The sequence below is a fragment of the Scyliorhinus torazame genome, chromosome 27 (assembly GCF_047496885.1).
Source record: "Scyliorhinus torazame isolate Kashiwa2021f chromosome 27, sScyTor2.1, whole genome shotgun sequence".
Classification (NCBI taxonomy): Eukaryota; Metazoa; Chordata; class Chondrichthyes; order Carcharhiniformes; family Scyliorhinidae; genus Scyliorhinus; species Scyliorhinus torazame.
Genome location: NC_092733.1, coordinates 23314200 through 23327047, shown reverse-complemented (window position 1 = coordinate 23327047; position 12848 = coordinate 23314200). Strand labels below are relative to the sequence as shown.

The window sequence follows — 12848 nt, the reverse complement described above, 5'->3', positions numbered from 1 at the left end:
AATAGCCTTCTGGTCAATATGCTAACCAATAAGCAGCACTCTTTTATGTGCTGGAGCCCACATCTCATTCTGTGGCACACTGGCTAGCTCTGCTGTAAGTAGTTAACTTGTGTATCATCAGCTTTTATTTTAATGTGCTCTTTGCTGTTATTTACATTTGTCCTATTATCTTTTAATTGTTTGCACTTCCTTAATTATGCGGCAGTGCTCGTTTTAATTGATCAACCCGGGAAATGCATCATGCAATGCCACCAACTATTTCTGTGCTTGTGTTCTTAAAATTACTCTTTAATTTCAGGTGAAGATGAAGGTGGTGAATCTGGAGATGGTGCTGTAAGTAATTGTTTACTCTGTTCCTGTGATTGAGTATTTAAAGAGCAGAAGCAGAGCTGAGAATTATTCGAGAGAGTGGTGGTGAATCTTTATTTTGTGTTCTGCAGGGTTGTAGCTGTTTGGTCTGGAGGAGCTTGGTCTCTTGCAGGCGTTATTTCATTTGTATAGGATTGGGTTCTGTTCATTGTCCTGTGGTGGGGAGGGAGACGTGAAAGGTAGGTAAGGATTCACCATAAAGCTGCCGAGTGACCAATGTCTTCCACATGTAGTTTGAATAAGCAGCACGTCCCTGACTGCATTGAACAGCTCGGCATGATATTGCTGCCTCTTGAACTTTTCTCTTGAGGTGCCCAGTTAAAGTCTTGATCAGTCAAGGCTCTGCCCTCCTGTAAAGCCTGCAGGAAACTACTGGCAGGCTTCAAATGTAAAACTAGGACTGATATTGAGAAGTGTTTTTGCTTAGGTTGCTCCCAGCCTCTGGAGAATACAGTCACTGTGGGAGCAAGTTCTGAATTTCATGAGAATTTAACATTACATGCAATTTAAAAACGGACAAGTATAGTTCGTCATTATATCATGGTCATTTGTTCTTTTTTGTCGGATAAATTTGCTTTCTGGAATTGGAAGTTTAGTAAATAATTGTTGCATCAAATGTGCTTTGAACAAAAAAGCATTAGTTGCTGAAACAACTTGTACAAGGTATCTAATGCTTTGTTCAGTTCAGACCTGTTTTTTTATTTAAAAAAAAAAATTCTTTATTCTCCTTTTTCGCATTTTCTCCCAAATTTACACCCACCAACAAGAATCAGTACCAAATATGTCAATCCCCATATCAATAACAACGATCCCATCCTTCCACCAAATTCAAAACATTCGCCCACATGTTCACATAAACAAATGACAAAAAGGAATCTGGAATCACCCATGGCCATCATTAACACCCCCCACCCCAAAAAACTAATGTTCAGTGTTATCCAATTCTTGAAAGTGCATAATGAATAATGCCCATGAATTGTAGAACCCCTCCATCCTTCCCCTCAGTTCAAACTTAACCTGCTCAAGAGTCAAGAATTCCAACCGATCCCCCCCGCCGTCACGGGCAATCAATGAGGTGAAGGCTACAACATCTGCCTCTGCACCCGTTTCCAACCCTGGCTGGTCCGACACCCCGAATATGGCCTCCCGGGGGCCCGGGTCCAGTTTCACTTGCACCACCTTGTAAATTACCCTAAAAACCTCCTTCCAGTAATCCTCTAGCTTTGGACAGGACCAAAACATATGAACGTGATTAGCGGGGCCCCTCCCGCAACGTTCACACACCTCATCTACTTCAAAGAATCGGCTCACCCTCGCCCTCGTGAGGTGTGCTGTTTTTTTTATCAACTATCTAAAGCTGAGCTATTACAGGCAACACGTGGCGCAGTGGTTAGCACTGGGACTGCACGCGCTGAGGACCTGGGTTCGAATCCCGGCCCTGGGTCACTGTCCGCTTGGAGTTTGCACATTCTCCCCGTGTCTGTGTGGGTTTCACCCTCACAATTCTAAGATGTGCGGGTTGGGTGGATTGGCCACGCTAACTTGCCCCTTAGTTTGGGGGGAAAAAAATTATTGGGTACCCTAAATTTATTTTAAAAATGAGCTATTACTACAGCAATCCATATGTTAGCTGATGAGGACTGTCTCTATTGTGATGCATCACAACTTAAGAGCTGTTGGCCATTACCTGACTGTTATGGTCATATGTTTGTACGATATTTCCAGTAGTGGTGTTTATTGCTTCATGATTATCCTGCTGACCAAATCGGAGAGGGTCTAGTTTTAAGAATAATGCTCCACTGTGTTTTCCTTTCTCTCCCTAGGCTGGTGAGGGAAAAGAGGCCGGGGAGAAGAAACCAAAGCGCTGTAAGATCCGATTTTGTTTTGTGAAATTCCCTCCATGTGCCTCGCACCGAGCACAACTGGAGTTTCTATCCTGTTGAATATTTTTCTGTCGATCTGTCTTCACTTCCTCCGCTTGTCGATGTATCTTCACTTTTCACCACTGAGAAATTGTCAGCAAGTTGCTGTTTGAAGAGCCTACCATATTTTGTAAATATTAGTCAATTCCTACCTAGCTATAGTTGCAAATTCAATTCTGAAGCAAAGGGTAAAAATAATTTTGCACAAATTACTGATCTTCACCAGTTTAGTTGAAATGTGTTACAAATAGTCAGTCACTATTTAAAATATAGTCAATCAAATAATTTCAGTAAGAGCATGAATGAGCAATACCAGTAAGTTACAAGGAAGAAATGCACTGGAACAGTTTGATCTTTCAAATGGCGCAAACCAAAGCCCAAACAGTGTTAAGTTGCTTTTATGGAGTGCCCTTAAGGTAGAAAGATCCCCAATAAAGTGCTCTATGGATGGAACAACCAAAATGTTGAGCGGACAAAGGTACTAATCATACTCTTAGTCAGAGGTGGAGGACTTAGGAAGGGAAATTTTAAAGCTGGGACCTAAAATGGCTGAAAGTCAGGCTGCTAGTGGTAGGCCATGTGGGGGAGAATGACCTGATTCACAAACAACTTATTTAAAAAATTTTAAAAATGAACTTGAGAGTACCCAATTCATTTTTTCCAAGTAAGGGGCAATTTAGCGTGGCCAATCCACCTAGCTTGTACATTGTTTTGGGTTGTGGGGACAAAGCCCACACAAACACTGGGAGAATATGCAAACTCCACACGGACAGTGACCCAGAACCGTGATCGAGCCTGGGACCTCGGCGCCGTGAGGCAGCAGGGTTTACCTACTGCCACCGTGCTGCCCCACAAACAAATTATTAACATTAGCTGAACTCCTAGGTTCAGCAAACTGAGCACTTTTTTGTTTCACTATTTTAACTAGTGTGGGCCTCCTTGAGGTAGCAGAGGTGGAAATGTTGATCTGGATTTTTTTCCAATTAAGGGGCAATTTAGAGTGGCCAATCCACCTACCCTGCACATCATGGGTTTGATCTGGATTTTAAGGGTTTGTTCAGTGTTCATCAATTCTCCTCCATACTGTTTAATGGTTGCTCAGGGGTTAGTTTATTTAGATTGCATTAGACTCCTAAAGAATGATGTATCTCAGTTGTACTTTCTGGCACTGACAATGGAAGGAGAGGGAATGTGTAATTTTAAAAAGGGGCGATTATATTAGATTGTGGGTAACAGATGTTAAAGATATGAAATCAATGTTTGGCCGAGTAAACTACTGTATACTTGTGCTGTAAGGGGGAGGTAAATGCAGACAATTACTATCTAACGTGTGCTGGAATGGTGATTTTTGTTTTTAATTAGTTCCTACGATGCAAGAAAAGAAGAAGGCAAACAAACCAAAGAAAAATCGTGACCGTCTTGCAGAAAGGTATATGGTAGTAGTGGTGTGAATGGGTTCTTCTAGTGTTACATTGTTCAAACTCTGCAGTTTCTCCTTTATATACCATATTCTTTTGTGTTGCAGGATAATGTATGCCTGCTCAGTTTGTAAGTTCCGAACCTTTGAAGATGAGGACATTTCTTCTCATGTGGATAGCAAGTTCCACAAAGAAACTTTCAAGTTCATTGCAACCAGACTTGACAAGCAGACTGCTGACTTTTTGCATGTATGTATCCATGTGGTTCCTTCACCTTTGGCTTAATCTCTTTTTTAAAAAATTGGTTTGTGTATGGATGGACAGAACATAGAACATAGAAAAATACAGCACAGAACAGGCCCTTTGGCCCACGATGTTGTGCCGAACCTTTGTCCTAGATTAATCATAGATTATCATTGAATTTACAGTGCAGAAGGAGGCCACTCGGCCCTTTGAGCCTGCACCGGCTCTTGGAAAGAGCACCCTACCCAAACTCAACACTTCCACCCAACGCCAAGGGCAATTTGGACATTAAGGGCAATTTATCATTGGCCAATTCACCTAACCCGCACATCTTTGGACTGTGGGAGGAAACCGGAGCACCCGGAGGAAACCCACGCAGACACGGGGAGGACGTGCAGACTCCGCACAGACAGTGACCCAAGCCGGAATCGAACCTGGGACCCTGGAGCTGTGAAGCAATTGTGCTATCCACAATGCTACCATGCTGCCCTTGAGAACAAATAAATCTACACTATCATTTTACTGTAATCCATGTACCTATCCAGTAGCTGCTTGAAGGTCCCTAATGTTTCCGACTCAACTACTTCCACAGGCAGTGCATTCCATGCCCCCACTACTCTCTGGGTAAAGAACCTACCTCTGATATCCCTCCTATATCTTCCACCTTTCACCTTAAATTGATGTCCCCTTGTAATGGTTTGTTCCACCCGGGGAAAAAGTCTCTGACTGTCTACTCTATCTATTCCCCTGATCATCTTATAAACCTCTATCAAGTCGCCCCTCATTCTTCTCCGTTCTAATGAGAAAAGGCCTAGTACCCTCAACCTTTCCTCGTAAGACCTACTCTCCATTCCAGGCAACATCCTGGTAAATCTTCTTTGCACCTTTTCCAAAGCTTCCACATCCTTCCTAAAATGAGGCGACCAGAACTGTACACAGTACTTCAAATGTGGCCTTACCAAAGTTTTGTACAGCTGCATCATCACCTCACGGCTCTTAAATTCAATCCCTCTGTTAATGAACGCGAGCACACCATAGGCCTTCTTCACAGCTCTATCCACTTGAGTGGCAACTTTCAAAGATGTATGAACATAGACCCCAAGATCTCTCTGCTCCTCCACATTGCCAAGAACTCTACCATTAACCCTGTATTCCGCATTCATATTTGTCCTTCCAAAATGGACAACCTCACACTTTTCAGGGTTAAACTCCATCTGCCACTTCTCAGCCCAGCTCTGCATCCTATCTATGTCTCTTTGCAGCCGACAACAGCCCTCCTTACTATCCACAACTCCACCAATCTTCGTATCGTCTGCAAATTTACTGACCCACCCTTCAACTCCCTCATCCAAGTCATTAATGAAAATCACAAACAGCAGAGGACCCAGAACTGGTCCCTGCGGTACGCCACTGGTAACGGATCCAGGCTGAATATTTGCCATCCACCACCACTCTCTGACTTCTATCGGTTAGCCAGTTCGTTATCCAACTGGCCAAATTTCCCACTATCCCATGCCTCCTTACTTTCTGCATAAGCCTACCATGGGGAACTTTATCAAATGCCTTACTAAAATCCATGTACACTACATCCACTGCTTTACCTTCATCCACATGCTTGGTCACCTCCTCAAAGAATTCAATAAGATTTGTAAGGCAAGACCTACCCCTCACAAATCCGTGCTGACTATCCCTAATCAAGCAGTGTCTTTCCAGATGCTCAGAAATCCTATCCTTCAGTACCCTTTCCATTACTTTGCCTACCACCGAAGTAAGACTAACTGGCCTGTAATTCCCAGGGTTATCCCTAGTCCCTTTTTTGAACAGGGGCACGACATTCGCCACTCTCCAATCCCTTGGTACCACCCCTGTTGACAGTGAAGACGAAAAGATCATTGCCAACGGCTCTGCAATTTCAACTCTTGCTTCCCATAGAATCCTTGGATATATCCCGTCAGGCCCGGGGGACTTGTCTATCCTCAAGTTTTTCAAAATGCCCAACACATCTTCCTTCCTAACAAGTATTTCCTCGAGCTTACCAATCTGTTTCACACTGTCCTCTCCAACAATATCGCCCCTCTCATTTGTAAATAGAGAAGAAAAGTACTCGTTCAAGACCTCTCCTATCTCTTCAGACTCAATACACAATCTCCCGCTACTGTCCTTGATCGGACCTACCCTCGCTCTAGTCATTCTCATATTTCTCACATGTGTAAAAGGCCTTGGGGTTTTCCTTGATCCTACCCACCAAAGATTGTTCATGCCCTCTCTTAGCTCTCCTAATCCCTTTCTTCAGTTCCCTCCTGGCTATCTTGTATCCCTCCAATGCCCTGTCTGAACCTTGTTTCCTCAGCCTTACATAAGTCACCTTTTTCCTCTTAACAAGACATTCAACCTCTCTTGTCAACCATGGTTCCCTCACTCAACCATCTCTTCCCTGCCTGACAGGGACATACATATCAAGGACACGTAGCACCTGTTCCTTGAACAAGTTCCACATTTCACTTGTGTCCTTCCCTGCCAGCCTATGTTCCCAACTTATGCACTTCAATTCTTGTCTGACAACATCGTATTTACCCTTCCCCCAATTGTAAACCTTGCCCTGTTGCACGTACCTATCCCTCTCCATTACTAAAGTGAAAGTCACAGAATTGTGGTCACTATCTCCAAAATACTCCCCCACTAACAAATCTATCACTTGCCCTGGCTCATTACCCAGTACTAAATCCAATATTGCCCCTCCTCTGGTCGGACAATCTACATACTGCGTTAGAAAAGCTTCCTGGACACACTGCACAAACACCACCCCATCCAAACTATTTGATCTAAAGAGTTTCCACTCAATATTTGGGAAGTTAAAGTCGCCCATGACTACTACCCTATGACTTCTGCACCTTTCCAAAATCTGTTTCCCAATCTGTTCTTCCACATCTCTGCTGCTATTGGGGGGCCTATAGAAAACTCCTAACAAGGTGACTGCTCCTTTCCTATTTCTGACTTCAACCCATACTACCTCAATAGGGTGATACTCCTCAAACTGCCTTTCTGCAGCTGTTATACTATCTCTAATTAATAATGCCACCCCCCCACAGGCAACAGATCATTGCATACTAGAGACAATGTGTGTTTTAAAATGATGTAATGTAAGCCACAATCCTTTTGAACCGTGCATATTGTTTGAATCTCCTTCAGGAATATATCCTAAACAAGATTCAGAAAACTCAGAAGCGTCGGGAGCAAATTGGAGACAAGACGATCCTGAGAAAGCAGCTGATGCAGCAGCAAGACTTTCTGCAAGGTGTGTAGGGCTTGGTGTAAATCATCCAGTATAAATTATGCACACTTCTTCCTATAAATGGGTTGGCCTGCTCAGTCAATGTTAGCTTTCCAAGTTGACTGTTGTTTGCCCAGCATCAGATATTCATCCAACAAGACTTTCTTGGCCTCCGGGTCTCCTTTCACAGGCAACAAAATGTTGTACTCTTGCTGCTAAAGGAAGGAAACCGTGGACCGCAGATTTGAAATGCAGTCATATCATTGCAGTTCTAGGGGGTGGAAATATGATCGCATTAGAACAGGGTGTGAACCACTATTTTAAAAAAATATTTAAGTACCCAATTCATTTTTTTCCAATGAAGGGGCAGTCTAGCGTGGCACCTTTGGGTTGGGAGGGTGAGACCCACACAGACACGGGGATAATGTGCAGACTCCACACGGACAGTGACCCAGGGCCGGGATCGAACCCGGGTCCTTGGCGCCGTGAGGCAGCAGAGCTAACCACTGTGCCACCGTGCTGTCCAGGGATGTGAACTTTAATGAGTTGTGGTTTAGTCATCTTGACATGTCGGGAATACATCAATGGACCTTGCATGATTGGGAGATGAAAATACCAGATTTGAAATTGTTGAAGGTAGAATTTTGCATCAATGAGCTGGAAATCTGTTCTAAAACATTCTGCAGTTTGGAGTTTACACGGGAGGGGGGATTGAGACAGTATTGCCGTGTTTAAGGTGGACAAAATTAGATATTCAACATAACAATGGCTTGCATACCATATATGTTCATTTGGTATTGATCGTGAACTAATGGTGGACTCTGGTTGAACTGAACCTTAAATAATCACGACTAGTGACTGCTCACCTTCGTTGGTGTTTCCATGATGCAGAAGAATCATAGAATTTACAGTCGGCCGATCGAGTCTGCAACAGCCCTTAAGCCCACACCTCCACCCTATCCCCGTAACCCCACCTAACCTTTTTGGACACCAAGGGCAATTTAAGCATGGCCAATCCGTCTAACCTGCACATCTTTGGACTGTGGGAGGAAACCTGAGCACCCAGAGGAAACTCGTGCAGACACTAGGAGAACGTGCAGACGCCACACAGACAGTGACCCAAGCCGGGAATCGAACCTGGGACCCTGGAGCTGTGAAAGAACTCTGCTAACCACTGTTACCATGCTGCCCACTGGAATATTTACCCATGTTGCATAAAATTGTAGCACCGCATAAGTGAGCTGATTCACGAAATAAAGTGCACAGCGGTCAAGAAACGTGCACATTTGGCTTTTCATTTTACTAACAAAAAAGACTAGGTACAATGTGCCGGTGAATATTGAGATCGAGTACCCAACATCGGTTTCTACCACACCTGGTAAGTATTAATTAAAAATGCAATTGTCTACATTCCTATTCAAAAGGCTAACTGGGAATATGTTGTGACCAGATTGGTATAGGTAATTCCTGCTTAATGCCTTCCAGGTACTGGTTGATTGAGACTCAGCTGCTTTTAAACAACTGCTCCCCTTCAATGTTGCTTTCATTCCCGACACGCATTGCATTCTGAGCACTAAGCAGCAACTTCAGATGTAGGAACAACCCTGCTCACTAGCAGTGTCACAAGGTGGCACTTGGTTGAGGGGAGAGTGAGTGAGGGAGGATGTCACCGCAATTTAACAGCACCATCAGTTCACAAGTTGTGTGATAGGTTTTATTGTTATAAGAATGCTGTGATTCCTAAACCAATTTCATTGTTGTAATTCTCCAGTCTCAACCCCTCACATAATTTCATTTGAAATTGTGCTGCTGTCTTTTTTCCTTGCTATATCTAATTCACTAATTGTTTTGTAGATGTTGGGCTGGAACATTTCATGAAGAAAGTAGAGGCGGCACACTGTGTGGCCTGTGATCTGTTTATACCTATTCAGAATGCTGTCCTTATGCGACATCTGAAATCACCCGCTCATGGCTGGAACCGCAGGGTAAGTGTTAGAAGAAGAGAAATTTAGTTATAGGCAGATTATCTAGTTTCCTAACTTTGAGTTGCTTTTAAAAGAGAATCCTAAATGCCCATTTTCTTTCTATTGTTTCCACCACCTTCCCATATGGATGCCTTAAATTCAGTTTGTCGCAACCCTCGATGAACCAGAGTTCATCCCTGGTCTGTCAATTCCAGCTTGAGTGGCAGCAAGAATAATGTTACCAGCCAGTGCAATGTTATTCCCTGCAATCTGTCAACTTTGTGTAAAAGGAATTGAGTTTGCTTATGACACAAATGCCCCGACATATTGGGGAGCATGAAAGTTGACACACTCGAGGGCCACTTGGGTTGATTTCCTATGCTGTGCATTCTGTATCGAGCAGGAGGGGAGCAAAATTTGGCATCACTCAATTGCACCTCCCTTGAGCTGAAGTGATTGGAAGCAGAGGTTTTTCCCCCCAGGGGATGGTGGGCTGTGTGTTAGCAAATGGAAATAATGACTACTTGGAAGTGAGCCACATGGATTTTAATTGATTATATTTGGAGAGTTCTGTGAAGCATGGGTTAGCTTTGTGTAGCACACACGGTCAACTGTTTCAGGTTGTTTTGTAATAAATCTTTTTTTCTTCTTGTGATTAGTCTTCAATTCTGCTTAATGTGATATCTCTGGAGGGTTGTCCAGCACTGTTGCACTGGCATGAAGTGCATGAATGGGGAAAATAAATTTATCTGGCTATGAAGTTTATCTTCCCCATTTGAGTCTTAAGTGAAACTACTTTGCAATTTAAATGATCCCTCTGTATGTACTCCACAGCATCGGCATGTCCTTTCGGTGAACCACCTGTGTTTTCATGGCTTTGGGGTTCTACTATTGAGAGAAAATAGTCCCAGTTTCATTTGTCTATACTAGACAAGTTAGTCTATTAAGTCCCAAATATGAGCAAAAGGATGGCACGTGAGCATTGTTGTCTATGCCATTTTCCTGCACTGGACTACGGTCTTGGTTGCTGTGAGTGTGACACCAGAGTAGGGTGTTAGCCTGTCCTAAAATGTGAATTAAATAGATCTGTTTTTTATTCTAACCTGACTTGAGTTGTAAGTATGATGAATGCTGGAATTAAATTCTTCTAAATCAGCCAAGCTTTATTTTGACTTTTGTAAATGGGTACAGTTGACACACTGCAAATTATTATTTAAGCAAGTGCCCACCAGCTTTATTCTTCGATTGTTCTTTACCATCTCTCTTCCATAATAGATGATGTTGGAGAAAGCCAAGAAGGGCAGTCTTGTTGTTGCTAGGAGTGTCCTGAATAACCGCAACATCGCAGCAATGTTGGAGAAGTACAAGAAGGTAACTGGAATATCTTGTTCTTCGTTCTATTTAGCAACCAACTGCCATGAAAAATTGGGTATTGATTGGTTTTCTGGGTTTGAAACTTGGAAGAACTCGTGCTGTTAAATCTGGCTTGCAGATTAGCAGCTACATTATTCTTCAACTCCGTTGAATGTAAACTACATGGTGTCATGTGCAGCCATGGTGATATGGGGCACTGTCCCAATCATAGAATCTCTACAGTGCAAGAGTCGACCATTTGTCCCACCAAGCCTGCACCAACCCTCTGAAAGAGCACCCTGCCTTGGCCTGCTCCCCTACCCTATCCTCATCTAACCATTGGGCACTAAGGAGCAATTTAGCATGGCTAATCTACCTAACCAGCACATCCTTGGACTGTGGGAGGAAACCTACGCAGGCACTGAGGCAGCAGTGCAAACAACTGATTTTTTAAAAACTAGTACCAATTGGGTATTTTTACTGATGTCCAGTAGTGATACAAAGAGTTTAATGACAGCCAGTAAAATCATGATGCACATTTAAGGTCTGATTTTATTTAGCCTTTTTAAAAACAAGTAGGTGGATTGGCCACGCTAAATTGCCCCATAATTTGGGGGGGGATGCTTGGGTACTCTAAATTAAAAAATATATAAAATTGCTGGTCTGCAAGATCAATTCAGATAATTTTCTGGTGGAAATAAATTGTTTATTTACATGACCATTGTAATGTAATATTAACAAAGTTGTCTGGAAAGGAACTCTTGGCTATCTGACCACATGCCTGTTAGGATTAATACTAGTAATTTGTTCCAGGAATTCTATTAAAAGCCTGCTGATTTTCTTTTTGGTCAGGGTGAGAATCCATTCACTGATGACCCAGACAAAGATGAAGAGGATGCTGCTGATGACACTGCTGAAGGTGATGGTCTGAAGGATAGCTCCATCAATGTTGAGAACAAAGAAGGGGAGGGTGAAGATGCAGGGGACAGCAGCATCACTGATGGAATGAAGGAAGAGATGACCAAGCCCTCTGAAGAAAATGCAGAGGAGGAAACTGGGGAGGCGGAGGAAGAGGCTGGGGGAGAGGCAGTAGAAGGGAAAGAAGAGGCTGAGGGGGAGGCAGAAGGGACTGCAGAGGAAGGGGCTGGGGAGGCAGATGTTGCAGCTGAGGACAAGGAATTGACAGCAGAAGAGGAAGAAGAGATGTTGAAGGGAGATGAAGAACAGTTGGAGTAAATTTTAGTACAACTTTTCTGCAGACATGCAGATGTATAATTCTATCCCATACCAGGTATTGAGGTTTATACTAGTTTAAGAATTTCATTGTTTTTAACTTGCCAGTAGATTTGTGTTCACTTGGTGTATTGCAGTTTCATCTGATATGGCTAATACCAAGTCCAGTTTCCTCTTACATCTGATGTGAATTTTTTTTTAAATAAACTTGGTTCCTGTAATGTGATTAATGTGATGTTCAATTGATCCTATTAACTTTAAGGACTGGCATGAAGTTTGTTTGCAGTAATCGAAGTTTACGTGATCTTTAACTCCTCTGGCCTGGCTATCTTGACTCCAAGCTACGCAACCCAGATTTGTTCCAGTTGTAAAGCTAAACTACTGGTTTAAAAAAAAAATCTCTAATTTGGTTTGTGTACAGATGAGGTGTAAATATGCAGCAGGGGGGGTGGCTAGGATTCTTTTGTTGTATTAATTAGCTCTCTTGCATGAAGATGATAGTGAACAGTGCTTGAGCATGTTGCTTTGTTTTAAAATCTTGGATTTTTGTAACTGCAAATGCTAGACTAGCACTCTGTGGTAAAGCAGCTATTGTGAAAATCATCTAGAATAATTTGGAACACTAATACTGCATTCCTGAAGGGCGTAGACTGCCTCTTGAGGATTCAAATTACTTTTTAATATAAATGGTAAACTCCTTTTTTAAAAAAAAAGCTGGCGAGTGATCAACCGGGCTTTGCATTTGCACCTCCGCTGTTTTCAAACCAAATGCAGATCAACTATCATGTGATCTGAAAGGGCTGGGTGACCTCCGTATTGGGTAACATTGAATTGGAAATGTGTGTGGCGTGGCTCAGTGGGAATGCAGTGTGATATTGTACAAGCTGCAGGAAGTAGTTGCATTTTTCTCCCCCCCCCCCCCCCCCCGGGTTTATTCCACCTTGCTTTTCTATGCGGCAGCAACCTTATTTAGGCTATTTAAATGCAATGTACTTGGACTTGACCTCATTGTTTTCAATTTTATACACAACTGTAAATCAGTTTGTAGCGGTGTTAATTAAAATTTAAAATGCAA

At 42.9% G+C, this 12848-nt stretch overlaps 1 protein-coding gene across 1 annotated transcript in view; it reads left to right on the top strand.

Annotated features, from left to right (window-relative positions):
- LOC140403304 (A-kinase anchor protein 8-like) overlaps nucleotides 1-12848 on the top strand; it is a 31817-nt gene extending 18969 nt beyond the window's left edge. Inside the window, exons 6-13 of the mRNA XM_072491139.1 lie at nucleotides 299-333; nucleotides 2193-2235; nucleotides 3654-3720; nucleotides 3817-3958; nucleotides 7142-7247; nucleotides 9078-9208; nucleotides 10463-10558; nucleotides 11393-12848. Coding sequence (XP_072347240.1) covers nucleotides 299-333; nucleotides 2193-2235; nucleotides 3654-3720; nucleotides 3817-3958; nucleotides 7142-7247; nucleotides 9078-9208; nucleotides 10463-10558; nucleotides 11393-11776 — 1004 coding nt within the window. The 3' untranslated portion in view covers nucleotides 11777-12848. The remainder of the gene's footprint in view (nucleotides 1-298; nucleotides 334-2192; nucleotides 2236-3653; nucleotides 3721-3816; nucleotides 3959-7141; nucleotides 7248-9077; nucleotides 9209-10462; nucleotides 10559-11392) is intronic.